The sequence below is a fragment of the Pavona decussata genome, unplaced genomic scaffold, assembly GCF_977016875.1.
Source record: "Pavona decussata unplaced genomic scaffold, jaPavDecu1.1 SCAFFOLD_51, whole genome shotgun sequence".
Taxonomy (NCBI): Eukaryota; Metazoa; Cnidaria; class Anthozoa; order Scleractinia; family Agariciidae; genus Pavona; species Pavona decussata.
In genome coordinates, this window is record NW_028145473.1 from 6,098,234 (window position 1) to 6,112,620 (window position 14,387).

Consider the following 14,387-nt stretch of genomic DNA (forward strand, 5'->3'; position numbering starts at 1 on the left):
TTAATCTCCAGTACTACACAGACAAATAAATATATATACAGGTTTAATTTCCACAAACCTTAACTCCCTAGTATGTAAGCAAAGAAATCAAAATATGCCCACATGAAAATGAGATCCATTTGCACTATAACTTTAAAATGACTTACCCCGAGTGCAAACCATGTTTAAACTCCCCAGTGTAGTGTCGACCATCAGGCCAATGCATCTCTCCACTGAAATCACAGACAAATACTCATGATTTACTAGTAAAAACTCTCCAATTAATATTACAATGGACTTCCATTAACACAAACGCCAATGAACACAAGTTTTTACACAAGTTGCTCGGATATCTCTCAAAAGTTGCCCCAAAAATTTTCAAAAGTTGTCCAAAAGTTGCTCATTTCACGAAAAAGTTGCTCTTTGTCAACTCAAAAAAATCAGTTTCTACTACTGATGAAAGTAAATCTTTGCACATCTATACGAATTATTTACTTATTTATATATTCCTTTCTACTCGCTGACATTTCTATACCTACAGAGATGATGTTTTAGTCTCTCCACCTGTTTATCTTATTCTACATCAGTTTATGGAAGCCATTTCTTCGCTTGAAGTTGAAGAAACACGAGCCGCCATTTTGATTTACTCATGATTTACTAGTAAAAACTCTCCAACAGGTGGTTTTCACCTCACACATCGTCATGCAAAGTGAAAAAATAAAATCCTCAACCATTCAATAAATAAAGTCAAGAAATTGATATGTTGTAGAAGAGTGATACATAAACAACGTGTGAAAGTCACAGGGCTGTGCGAAATTATCTCCTAATCGAGTTATTCGAGAAAATGTACCTCGGAAAATTACAGAGTTTAGTATGGGACGCCATGTTGGTGCCCCGTCTGATGGGCACCAACATGGCGGCCGGAAACCAGCAAAAACATCTGGAGTTTACCTTGGCTATTTCAAAGCCAATCTTCTCTCTGCTGAACTTTCACCCATTGACATTAACGCTTCTAATATTACATGTTAGCTGATCAGACCTAAAAAAAACACGAGGCGAATCCATGTTTTCATGTACGTGACATGTTTAGAGCAGCAATCCTTCTGCATGTATATGTCACGCACTGTGCAAAAATCTAAAATTCAAACTGCTCTATTTTCAAAACAGAGAATGCTATCCTGCTGAAAATTAGCAAGCCGATGGAAATTTAGATTTTCTTATATGTGATGAAGATAAAAACCCAAAATTGTGTTTAGTTATGAATTTCAGTTTTTTATGACGTCATCTGAAAACCAAGAATTAATATTACAATGGACTTCCATTAACACAAACGCCAATGAACCATGAAAAAATGCTGCTGTATTGTAAGGATAGGAATAAATTGAAGGGGTTCCCACAAAGGGCTGTATATTGCTTTTTTTTTTTTTTGCAGGTTATCACTAATTCTTTACATACAGACTTGTTTTGACATGAAAAATGTTGTTCTGTTATTTATTTATTTTTTTTTTTACTGAATTGATTTTTTGGCCTAGTTTTTCCTCGAAAATGAAACAAAAAACTTCACAAAAAAAAATCAAAGAGCAACAATTTCCACGTCCAAACAAGTCCATATATGCAAAGAATTAGCGAGATCCTTCAAAAAATTTTCACCAAAAAACTGACATACACCCCTTTGCGAAAACCCCTCAATTATCAATTCCTTGAGTCTTTTATAAGTTAGGGTAATAATGTGGGAAGAAAATAAATGAGAATGATGTATCATTCAGTGATGACACAGGCATACTCGGAAAAAGAAAATCTGACTGCTCCTATCAGGAGTCGAACTTAAGACCTTCCGATTACTTGTTCTACTAGAAAATGGTGGTCATTATTAGGGGTTAAGCAAGGTTATAATGAACAAACTTACTGTCCATGAGGCTTTCCCTGTAGCCACATTCCATGGTAGGTTGCTCCACAGTAGGCAGGGTCATGTTCATAAGTGTAGGAAGCTTCACGAGCTACAGCTGGCAGCAGACTTCCAGTCTTTGGGTTAAGGGACTCTGCTCCAAGACTGTTAAGCGTGAAAAAAAAAAAATTGACAATAATAAAATAATTAATGTCAGTATATTGCATATCCTGAATATCATTTGGGAAAGCACATATGCTAGATAACACTCTTAAGACAATCTAAGTAAACAGACAACAAGATGGCAAAATTGGAGGGACACAGCCCTGTGGCAGGTTAAAACAACTTGAACAGGTTGTACACACAAAACAAAAAAATAATGATCCACAAGGTGGCTCTCCTCTGTTTAATTACCAAGTTAATGTAACAAATTAAATACACTAAAAATTATAAAAAACTGGATCATTGTATAAAGCAATTCCAGGGATTTGAATGGCTTAGAGGCCATGGTACAGTGTATGAGCCATTATACCATATTGTCTGAGAAATATGACGACCATTAAATTGTCTTCTGGTTGTTCTTGCCAACCAAAATCAGCAAGACCTATCAATATTTCTTGGTTGTGTTTGATAAAACAATTATAAACACTCGCGCTGGTTGGATATGAGTTGTTTATAGCCAACTCAGCGCTGTGAGCCTCATTGGCTATCTCATATCCAATGTGCTCTTGTGGAATATTGCATTACCTACCGGTATGTTGTTGTTTTGGAGATAACATTGGCCACAGCTTGATTAATAGTCATCAACAAATCGGCCTACAATATCAACAAACAAGCAATGTGACGTCTAGCTAGCGTACATGTACCAACTCCATGTTTTAAATGCAGTCAATAAATATTTAACCAAGTTAACAACAACAAGCTCAGCTGTCTTTTTCATCAGAGTGGTGAACAGTCCAGTTAACAATTGCAGGCTCAGAGAGCACATAAATAATACATTGTAGTATGGCGCTCGAGCATTCTTCAATGTGATTTAGTGGTGTTTGTAGAGGTTTTTCTTTGGCGTTTTGGTGGCGGAGCTTCCCACCCCCTCCCCCTACCTTCCTTCACTCTGCCTGGAGTGGAATGGGGGCTAATGGCTAGTTGTGAGGATTTCCTAGCCATGGGGGCAGTATTCTGCCTAGGGGCTGGCTGGATGCGAACTGCATGGATTTGAAAAGTTACACTTGTAATCAAATCAAAAGGTTTCTATTATTGGATGGAAGCCTCTAGAAGATGTCCCAGGCATCCATATTCCACTTTAAGGACGGTGCCTACTATTGTTACTGCGCATACGTTCTGCGCATCTCGAGATACTCGGGTTTCCTATGGGTAGTGCTCACTAATCAGGGGATATTTTTGCGCGGTTTAAAACTATGCGGAGAAAGCAGAACTTATCAAGTGCTCTTGGTATCCAAAAGAAAATTTGGGGTAACCATGCATTTTTTAGAGATAATTAAGCTTCTATTTAGAAAAAACTGCCATACATTGCTTGATATTTTGGGACTTTTTGGAAATATTGTTGCTTAATCATCTCTGAAAAATGCATGGTTTAACCCCCAATTTTCTTTTTGGATTTCAATAGCCCTTGCTAAGATCTGCTTTTCCTGCATATAAGTCATAAACCGCACAAAAATACTTCTGTATTTATAGGCACCGTCCTTAAGCAAGGCAGTTAGTTTATTGGGATGGCAGTGGGGCAGCCTGCATAGGGCGGAATAAATAATTAAAAGAAAAATAAAATAACCTTTTATTTACCATTAGCAGTTTTTATAGCACAAGTGCTAGTGGGGCCAAGCACTTGAACCCAGGACCTCCAGATTTCAAGTCCGCTGCCCAGTAACCACTTGACCACGCTACCTCTGGAATACTTGGAGGTTTAGCCATGGATGATACAAGAAGAAAGACTTGAAGAGTGACACATAATACTCCACCTTGTCCACTAGTGAGGGAGCACAAACAAGTAGGATTTCTTCTGGTGTGGTGATTTTAATGCCATTCCTACGAATTGAAATAACACTGCCATTTAGTGATTGAGTCAGTGGAAGTCTCGAACATTTTCTCTGAATGACTCAATCTTGCAAGGGTAGCATTGCTTAAGGTTTATTATTGTGCAGTTCCTGAAAAAGGCCATACCCATCGCATGAAAGGTCATTGAAAATTCCTAGGGGCTATAATTTTAGAAGCAAAGTATGAAGCAAAACTGGAATTTTCTAGGGGGATGGGGTTGCAAAACAAAAACCCTCCATGGGGGGAGTATCGATATTTTCTGGAACTGCACATTCAGATGATCTGACGGAATAGGAAAAAAAGTCCACATAAAACACATCTGACTTGCAAATGCTCTTAGCATACCAATAATTTAAGCGTGTGACAATGCTTCTTATAGACTACAGTGGAACCTCGATTTAACGAAGTCACTGGAGACCGGCCAAATTTGTTCGTTAAATCGAGGGTTCGTTATATCGAAACCTTGATATAACAAACTTGAGGGAAAACGACCAAAATGTTCGTTATATCGAGGTCATAGTTAATGATTGATTTTCAACACAGGTGACTTCTGTCACGCAATTCAATGCAATTTTCGTCACCCAGAAGTGCCGCGTTTTGAGATGCAATTCATTAAGCATGGTGGCTTTCAGTAGCAATTATTTTCACTTTTGAGCAGACGCACAGCTTTTATTTACAAAAAAAAACACGACACTTTCAGAGTGTTGATCTGTTCAGCGTTTATCTTCTGTCGCGTGTTGACATTGTAATTCGTTATATCGAGGTAGATTTTATGTTTGGGCTTCCGGATTATGTTCGTTATATCGAAGAATTCGTTATATTGAGGTTCGTTATATCGAGGTTCTATTCCCTACATTTTACTGTAACTTTCGCCGCAACATTGAATATCGTTCGTTATATCGAGGACTTCGTTAAATAGAGGTTCGTTATTAAAATCGAGGTTCCACTGTAGTAATAACCATTTTTTTCAGTATTTTTTGTGCCGGTCATCCATGCCAGACCTCCAGGATGCACTCATGCCAACTCTCCCGGATTATCCGGGAGTCTCCCGGATACGGAACGAATCTCCCGGTCTCCCGTACGGGTGATTAAACCTCCCGGATAAAAGCGACTTGGCGTTTTATTTGCATAATAGGCTAGTATTTCAACTCAAATGTTCCATAAATTTAAGAAATATCGTGTCATGGCTACATTTGCATACCTGTTTTACCTACTTTGACGGAAACCAAAGAAATTACACTTTTTGTCATCATTGCAATATAAACGACTTTCTGATTGGATAAACGTTCAACCAATTAAAGAGCAGGACAAAAAAAGCTCTAGTGTTGTGCGAATTTTGTGCTAACAAGGTGGGGGGGGGGGTGGGGGTAAGTGCATCAATTTTGCTTAGGGGGAAGGGTAGGGTAATAAGGGGGGGGGGTGCTCAGAAGAAAAAATCTCCAGATTTTAGATCTTCAGAGGTTGGCATCTCTGAGGATGTCTTCAAGTGACATAAAACAAGGCAAGCAAAACAAAGACACGCCATTGCTCTGTGCCTAGCTCCCTGGAAGTTAGGCTCCGAATGCCCCACCCCACCCCGCCCCATGTATCAGTTAGCAAGGGGAGGGGTACAATGGGCACTTTCAATCCAATATGGATTTCTCGTTAAAAGTAACAATGAATAGAAGAAAGGTGTAGTGTTTATTTTATCAATGGAAATCTATGCTTTATCTTTAGAATTCTTCTAAATCTGCGGATGTCCCTGTCTGCACAGTACGACCATGATGAGACTTAGGGTGCATTTGATTGATCCTATTCCAGAATAGAAATTACTTACAACGATTACTAGAAATCTGTCATGAGAGATTTTTGGAGTTACTGGAATACAACATGACTCTTAAATTATCGTGCATCACTGAACGCTTGTAGTTACATCTTCCCAAATTTACCTAAAAAGAGAAATCTAACAGCTAATAATATTATTTCTACTTGCTCTTATTCTGAAATACGGTCAGTCGAACATGATCTTAGATCAATTCCATTTTTAACTTAGAAACAACTTGGCAGGTATTTATTCTGGCATTATTATTTTAAGTGTATGATTTTTAACAGCGTTTAACCAACATCGAGGACTAATAAACTCACAGGACTCCATGTGTCTCATCCATGCCTTCAGCCCATACTGTTGCCAGTGGAAAAGCTTGGAAGTTTTTAGCAGACTTCAGAAAAAACATACAGGATTTGGTAAGATAAGATGACTGTAATTAAAGGGCTGAGAGCACAACCATCCTTTGTCAAATTTTAGGCATTGTTTTGCTTTGCTCAAAAATGTGACTTTTTGTACGTGGCCATCAATTTAGTCAGATCAGAGAAATTTTAGAAGCAAAGTATGAAGCTAAACTGGAATTTCCTGGGGAAGTGGGAGGGGGTACAAAACAAAACACCTTCCATGGGGGGAGTATGGATAATTTCTGGAACTTCACATTGCACCCCCTTTCTGTTTTGGCTACTTTAGGCTCAGTTTTTGAGGAAAAAACGGCCAAAATTTTGAGTCAGCAAGAAAAGCAAAGAAATATTTGTGGGTAAAAAAAGACACTTTGCAACCAAACAAAGAAAAAAACAACTTACAACAACCACAAAAAAGAACAGTCTCACACAATGGGTAGCCCCACATAATTTGCCTGTTAATGCACTAAGCAATCATTAAGTAGTTGCTTGCAAAATATTTTAAACTTATTAAATAACATTAACTCCCACAACAAAATAATTCACTTCTATATTTATACAAAAATTATATCAAATGCAAACCCTCTACACAGTTATCACTTGGCAGTTTACAAAATGGTAGCATCATATATTTCAATAAGGCTTCTTGAAGTAATGAGGATGTTTCTTAAAGAAATTGAGGATAAGTTTTACTTTACTTTCATATCACTCAAAAAAATTGAATGACAAGGCTGCAATAATTAACCAACTGAAGATTTAAATTAATCAATAAAACCATTTAAATTCTAACAATCAGATCAGTTGACATACCTGAAAGTGGACAAAGAAGTCGTCAAACAAGACAAACAACGGTGAAGAGAACCTTGTTCCTTTGGATGGGAATAGACTGTGTACATTACTGCTTCTCAGCAACATTCTGTGACAGTCCTTGAAGGTTTCCTGCATGCCACAAAATGAAAGCACAGTTCACAGTTAATGTGGCATTTTTAAATGTAAGATAATTAAGTTGAAGAACTACCTGATTTAGAAACAAATCCTCCATAATGAACTAGGCAAAAATGTTCAGTTTCATAGCTAGAGATCTAATTTAAATTCAAGGATTTGAAGGGTTTTGGGCAAGAAAGATGCAAGTGTGTTTTTTTTGGCTTAAATCAGAAATGCTCCAAATACAGGTAAACTTTACTTTGGCACAGAGACCACTTGTCATGCAGGAAACTTAGTTGCGCATTTGTTGTTTGTTGTTGTTTATTAGCTTATTAGTATTAAATGTAACTTACCGGTATTTTTTTAATCTGTATTTCGTATTTGTAGTTTTTACTTATAGACATAAAAATAAATGCTTTTATTATTATTATTATTATTATTATTATTATTATTATTATTATTATTATTATTACTATAATTATTATTATTAAATTTATTATTATTATTATTATTATTATTATTACTATAATTATTATTATTAAATTTATTATTATTATTATTATTATAATTATTACTATTAATTAGTTTTTGAGCAAAATGCTAAATAAACAAGAATTAAATAGCATATTACTTTTCTAGGAAAAAAAAATGATACCTTTCTCTTGCAAAATCAAATTGCTAAGATTCGAAAATTCGAGACTGACTTTCCGAGATTTTGAAATGCCGCTCGAAAATTCATTCAAATTTTCGAGTTGTATATCACAGACAAGGCCATAATTTCTAGCGTGTCAAAACAATAGTGGCTTCGAAAATTCACGGAAAATTCCTTCAAGTTTTGTGTCCTTCGAATTTTCGCTGTTTTTTTGCTACTTTTCACCAAATTTGGATGAAATATTTCGTTGAAATTTGCTCTCATTACTTTTGCACAGAACTGTACTGTAGCTACACAAAGGAGATACAGACCCTTGCCTGATTTCTTTTTTTCACTTTGTTTGACTTAGTTCAGTCTCGTATACAAAAGTCTAGCCGCTGTTGGTACGTATTGTTAAAATGAACAATAAAATTGCAATTTCTACAAAGGAAGGAATAGTGTGCAGCCTGCAGTGGTAGCCTGTCAGCCATTCATTTCTTTGTAAAAAATCGTTGATTTTGAAGCGTATCTCTCTGAAAATGGTAATTATAGCTAATAGCTATAATAAGCTACTCTCGACTGGCAACTTACTGATATCTTTGCAGGACAGTCATCCCAAAACGTCTGAGTACGTTCAGCTTGTGCTGGCTTGTTCTCATCTTGAGTGATAAACTGTTCCCATCGGTTCAGCTTCTTCATGCAGTTGTGCACAGTCTAGTGCATTATTCTGCAATACAAAAATGTTTTAACAGTAAGTGAATTACAGTATAAATACTTACAGTCAAATGATAAGTTGTACAGCTTAAGGGATTTAGTTTTTCAGACAACACTGACTCAATGTTTTGGCCACATTTTCAAAACCAAGTGCAACCAGTGAAAAAATTCCAGGTAAAAAAAAACTGACCCAAAATGTAGAACTATTATGTTGTAGTTTAATAATGAAAATGTTTGGTTTAAAATGTTTTTATAAGCAGTTTAAATTTGATTTGGTTTGCCTTTGATTGATTACCAATTGAAGGGTTTATATGCAAAACTATCGTAAGTGACGATTTTGGCCATTTTTTTAAAATGTCATCCAAATGAGCTGAATTTTTGCATGTGGTCTTTGATTTAATAGAAAAAGATTGCCCTGTATTTTTTTTTTCGTGAACTGAAGGAAAATGAAATGAAGGAAAATTGGATCTTCTCATCTAGCTGCTCCGCAATGTCTTTTATTACTTGAGTTTACAGATTTCCAGGATCACCCAGGACCTCCTACCATTTCACATATTTGTTATTCACACAGTGAAATGATTTTTGTTTCTGTTTATTTACAAGCTCAACATTTAATTTCTTATCTACTCTAGAATTTTAAACCCCTAACAATGATTAGCCACTATTTTACTACTACTGACTACATTGTACATGTAACTAAACAACCAAATTAAAACGGTTAATAAAGAATAATTAAAGAGTATTTAATTATCTCTAACAGCTGCTTTCTAACTTGTCATGCTATGCTCCTGGTTGAACAGTGAATTTAAAATGAAATATTGATGTATAACTTTTGTGCATCATGCAAGCGTGATGAACTGGTCAAGATCTGTTGTAACTTCTTTTCTTAGAATTTGTGAATGAAGTATAGTGTTTCGATGAATTGATTGGATTTTTTGTCACAGCAAGTTGATTGTAAATAGGATTTTAATTGAGGTTTTGTAATAAAGATTTTATTATTATTATTATTATTATTATTATTATTATTATTATTATTATTATTATTATTATTATTATTATTATTATTATTATTATTGACAAGGATGCATCTCTAAACCCAGTCACTGGATGCCTTAATCTGCCTAACTTAACTCTTACCAACCCATGGCTGCCTGTGGGATTTCTCTTCATTATGGTAACACAAAAACCCACAAGAATTTAGCACAAAAACTGATCTTTCAAATCACCACTCTGAATCCCCAGGGAATCAACCAACGCTTTTCATTCACCTAATTATTGTTTTCCATGTTACCCAGCTCCCACCAATAATGTAGCTCCACTAATGACTGATATTAAACAAATACAACCCACAATTACTTCATTCGTGAACTCTGACGAAGGAATAACACTCGAAACATAACCAAACATAAGACTGGCAGTGTGGGTGGAGGGGGGGAGGGTGCTGGGGCAGGACATAGGGTAGGGATTTTGATGGTCATTGCAGTGGCCTGTGGATAGGGATTTTGATTGAACTTGCTCTCCCTGGGATAGGGCTATTTGAATATCTAGCCATGGTGCAACAATGAGACTGGGACTGAGGCTAAGGCGTCTAAGCTAAGGTTATAGGTCGTGTGCTACACAAGCGTTAGATGTCTTTGGACCCATGGACACCGAAACAAACAAGGTACATAAATGTACTTCATAGCTAGCGTATGCAAATTGGCATAAAGAAACTAATCCAAATGGCTCCAAATGAAAAGAAGATTTCGTTCAGTTAATTTAATTAGTATTTCCCTTCACGACCAAAATTAAAGGTCAACTTAGTTCAGCAGAGCGATCTCACCACATTAAAGGAAACCTCCACTCTCGAAACATGTTAACGTTACATTATTGAAAATACAACTTTCTTTGAAATTTCATTGGAAATCATGGAAATAATATTTCAGTGTTGGAAAAAACATGATTTGATTATTGCCTATTTCGCTTTTAAATTTCCCACGCGCCGTCATCTTGGATTTCATGACGTAATAAGGTTGCTCAATTGTTTTACACAAAAGAACTTCTGCTGAATAACAAAAGCGGCAACCATTACACGTCATCAAATTCAAAATGGCTGCCCCCAGGAAATTTAAAAGCGGAACTTTTCCATAATCATATCTAATTTTTAACACACTTGAATGTCATTTCTACGTTTTAGACAAATATTTAGAATTAAGACTATTTCCAACGCTTAACCGTCAATTTGTTGTAAGAGTGGAGGTTCCCTTTAAGATCACAAGAGAAAACTCTCTCAGAAATGCACTTTTTTGCATCTTTTTTCTGGCCTTACAAGGGTTAGGGACATTTGACAACAAAATGCTGCCCAGGGAGGGGAATTTTCTTGTACCCGTATATTTGACATTTTCAACATATTTTTTTTCCCACTGGTAAGAAATTTGACAGAAATTTTCTTGAAAATGTAAACTCTCCCCCCCCCCCCCAGCCCGCCCCCCCCCCTTCCCCCCACCTATGCCAGTATAACATTGATAAGTGGCTGTATATAAAAAAGAAACTTACTCTACCAGTAGTCAGTATGGATGACACCTTGGAAATCTCAAAACGACACCCCTTATTTCTTGATTCTGCCTGCTCTCATTTTAAGCTCTTCTGGTACTCTTGTCTCTAGTTGTCTTCTAAAAAGTTTGATGAGCTGCTGCATACTTAGGCTTTAGCCAAACACTGCAAGCACGATTGTTAAAGCAGACGACTTCCTTGATCTAGAACCATCCATTGCTACTATAATTGGACACCAGCTCAGCGCTTCGAAGGAATGACTCCGCTGATTTATGCTGACAAACGGTGACAGTAAAATTATACATGTAATCTTCAGTCTTTTTCTGGTAAAACCGAAATAGGTCTGGAGAAGTTTAGAAAATTCTCGAATCAGGCCACATCTCTGGCGAATTTATAAGTAAATGTGAAAATAATATTCACAAAATAAACATCTGTAGAACCGTTTCTTTGTAAACTAAAAATCCAAACCAACTCGGTGGATTTTCGTGCCCTTCATGTGTGCGCCATTTCGTTCCCAGTCTCCTATGCCGAGAAAGAGAGAGCACCAAGGGAAAGCGGTAGAGAATTTTCTGGATTTTTCCACATTTTTCTTGATTTTGCTAGAAAATGACAGGAGAATTCATGTAATATTCCACTTTTTTTGGAGTTAAAACAGCTGAGTCATTCTTAGAAAGCATTGAGCTTAAGTATTTAATTATAGTAACAATGGATGGTTCTGGAAAGAAATCGTCTGCTATAAAAGTGGCGTTTGGCTGAGCGTGCAACAGTTCATCAAAGTTTCTAAGAAGATTCTGAAGCTACCTACCAGAGAAGGAAAAGCAGACAACAGTCAAGAAGAAATGGCTGTCGTTTTCAGATTTCCAACATTTCATCCGTACCGGTAAGTTTTTCTACGAGTTTTGATAGCTTTTAGCCGTGTATAAGGGTAATGTTTTTGCCTAATTCTGATTCGCACTTCCCTGTGTTTCAGACTACTTTAAATGGCAAATAATAACCACTACCAGTCAAAAAATTTTGGCAAGATAAATGACTTTTAGTTTCCGTTTCAAGTAACACAATAGTTAACTATTGTTACATTGTATTTTGATGTCGTTCAGACAATCACTTTTCACCAATCGTTTTGGCCCAGATTCGGCTCAGCATGCCTGTAAATGCATTTAGCAAATCTTTAGTCAACATTGAACTAACTACAACAATCCTTTAGAACGTAATTAAAGCTGTGTGCTAATGCCTTAAACCAGTCCATCATGTTACTTTAGCTCTTCATTACGATTCGGAAAACTCTTTTTACGTAAAAAGAAAATAACTGATTCTAATTTCCTTTTTTCTGTTGTTAGCGACAGGCACAGTTACTACAGCCGAGCTGTACCCGGCTTTGGATTTTTCCCAGAACTTTGGAGACAACTTGCTCTAGCGTATGAACAGGAAACAGGAGATACTTGCTTTGAGCAAAGGAAAGACAAGTCGCCCCAAGGTGCAATCAAGATCGCCTCTGTACCGCTGAATCAGTACAAACCTGAAGAAATCTCTGTTGCTGTTGACAGCGAAAACATAACCTTACATGGCCAGCATCGATCAGAAGACGAAAATGGATTTGAAAACAGCGAGTTCAAGAAAGTCATTAAAATCCCACAAGAAGTTGATCCTGAATCTGTGACGTCACGTGCTACCCCAGATGGTAACGCTCTTGTACTCGAAGGAACCAAAAGAGTCAAAGAGAAAATGGAAGAGGACAACGGCAAATTTGCAGTCAACTTAGATTTGAGTGGATTTAAACCAGAAGAAATCAAGGTCAAACTTCATGGACAAGAGCTGACGATAACTGGAAAACAAAGATCCGAAGATGATGGTTTTCATTGGTCACGTAATTACAGCCGCCGTTTTCTGCTGCCCAATGACGTGGACCTCAGCTCAGTGACGTCACGCTTGTCCAAAACGGGGCTGCTCACTATAGAAGCGTCACGTGATCCAGCTTTGTTACCAAGTACGAGAAGTGTTGATATCACCATGGAGATTGATGAGCCGCAACCTGAAGACGAGGCAGAACAGACAACCAGCGGTGACAAAGGAGAACAGAACTAAAAAGATATGAAAGAAAATACATTTTTTCTTTTTATGTAAAAGCGAGATCTAATTAACAATTAGATTATGAGCTCGAGATTTCTATCGCGTGATAGCTGATGAGGGCGCAGCCCGAATCAGCTATCATGCATAGAAATCGAGAGCGAATAATCTAATTGTTTTAGTATAAATCTACTAGCCGTTCAAAACTAAACAAATAAATTATCTATATCTTCATCGCAGGCACTTCGAAAACGCAACGAAGCGGCCGCCATTTTGTTGAAAACCGCTACTCACTATCTATCACAGAATAGATAGCGAGTAGCGTAGCCAATCAGAGAACGGCATTCGTGATAGAACACTAGTAGATTTATACTAATATTCATTAGATCTTCGGGGAATTGAACTCCACAAATCTGCTCCTTTGCGTTGTAATAAAAAATAGCCATAATAACTTTTACAAAACTACTTAGGAATATTATTTTTTGTACCACGGATTATGTGTATGTAAATCATTGTTGGGAATAACAGAATCCTTATAATGATTCCCATCGATAGATTAAGCGCGAATGGAATAGTTTGTTGACTGTTAATTTAATAGAATTTTTGAAAGAAAATTAATTGTTTAGTAGTATGAAAGAGGGACACTTTCAACAGTCATACTATACGCTTTCATCATTAATATCGATTTTTATCTATCTTCCCGCTGTATATCATTTTTTTTTTCATAAAAAGCATCTAAAAAGATAAATTATTAGAGGGAAAGATAGCCTTACTTTAAGATCGTTTAGTAGCAAAAGAAATTTGAATGTAAATGCCAGCTGTTGCTTGCGTAATAAATTAATACAATAAAAGCTGAAAATGTTGAGTTAAAAGTAGCCATTGATGTATTTTCTTATCTTTGACAAGAAAACGTTTCTGGGGAAAGTCAAAACAGGAGGAAAAGCTTAACATTTTTTCACTTCTCCCTGAATATTTGCTCGGGATCTCCGAAGATCGGCTGTAGGACATAAATGAGGGTCTCAATGGCGTTAATCGTTAGTCATAGAATGACCAAACATTTTAGTCGTCAGGCGCAAATAGTAGAAACTTTTAACTGTTAGTCGTAAAAAAAAACAGTTAATCGTAGAAAATTCCTATCCACAATTTTTTATTCCTGAGATTGTCAAGATCGTTGTCGGACTTTTTATGTCTTTTCTAGTGGCCGATGTACCCTATTTCAGCCTTTTTTCATCCGCGAAAGGTCGTCTGAGACCAACAGACCTTAAAATGTGTTTTGCAACAATGGCGACACAAATTTTGAACTTTCAGTAAAGCAATTGACTTTCGTTTCAGATGTTATTTAACCGTAACGGAGAGAAATTAATCGTTAGCCATAGAAAAGCCAAAATATTAGCCGTCAACCGT

The 14,387-nt window shown here is 36.6% G+C and overlaps 3 protein-coding genes across 13 annotated transcripts in view; 2 read left to right on the forward strand and 1 right to left on the reverse strand.

Moving 5' to 3' along the window:
* The window catches only part of LOC146481252 (alsin-like), a 93,191-nt gene extending 81,767 nt beyond the window's left edge, over nt 1-11,424 (reverse strand). For 2 of the 5 annotated variants that reach the window (XR_014864552.1, XM_085108905.1), the window contains exons 1-8: nt 10,923-11,423; nt 8,265-8,400; nt 6,929-7,057; nt 6,038-6,111; nt 3,838-3,904; nt 2,616-2,680; nt 1,886-2,029; nt 147-212 (exon numbers count right to left, since the gene is read on the reverse strand). Coding sequence is in view for 2 of the 5 variants with exons in the window: in XM_085108905.1 (XP_084965031.1) it covers nt 147-212; nt 1,886-2,029; nt 2,616-2,680; nt 3,838-3,904; nt 6,038-6,111; nt 6,929-7,057; nt 8,265-8,372 (653 nt within the window). In the remaining 3 variants the exon portion in view is untranslated. The other 3 variants (XR_014864553.1, XR_014864554.1, XM_085108906.1) reach the window with 2 other exon arrangements.
* The window catches only part of LOC146481255 (uncharacterized), a 116,193-nt gene that overhangs the window by 52,238 nt on the left and 49,568 nt on the right, over nt 1-14,387 (forward strand). The gene's annotated exons all lie outside the window — the stretch shown is intronic.
* The window catches only part of LOC146481262 (uncharacterized), a 43,699-nt gene continuing 40,936 nt past the window's right edge, over nt 11,625-14,387 (forward strand). The window contains exons 1-3 of one of the 4 annotated variants that reach the window (XM_085108930.1): nt 11,626-11,799; nt 12,257-13,036; nt 13,346-13,858. In XM_085108930.1, the coding sequence (XP_084965056.1) occupies nt 11,759-11,799; nt 12,257-13,001 (786 nt within the window). In that variant the 5' untranslated portion in view covers nt 11,626-11,758 and the 3' untranslated portion in view covers nt 13,002-13,036; nt 13,346-13,858. Of the gene's footprint in view, nt 11,800-12,256; nt 13,037-13,345; nt 13,859-14,387 lie in introns of those variants that run through there. The other 3 variants (XM_085108933.1, XM_085108934.1, XM_085108931.1) reach the window with 3 other exon arrangements.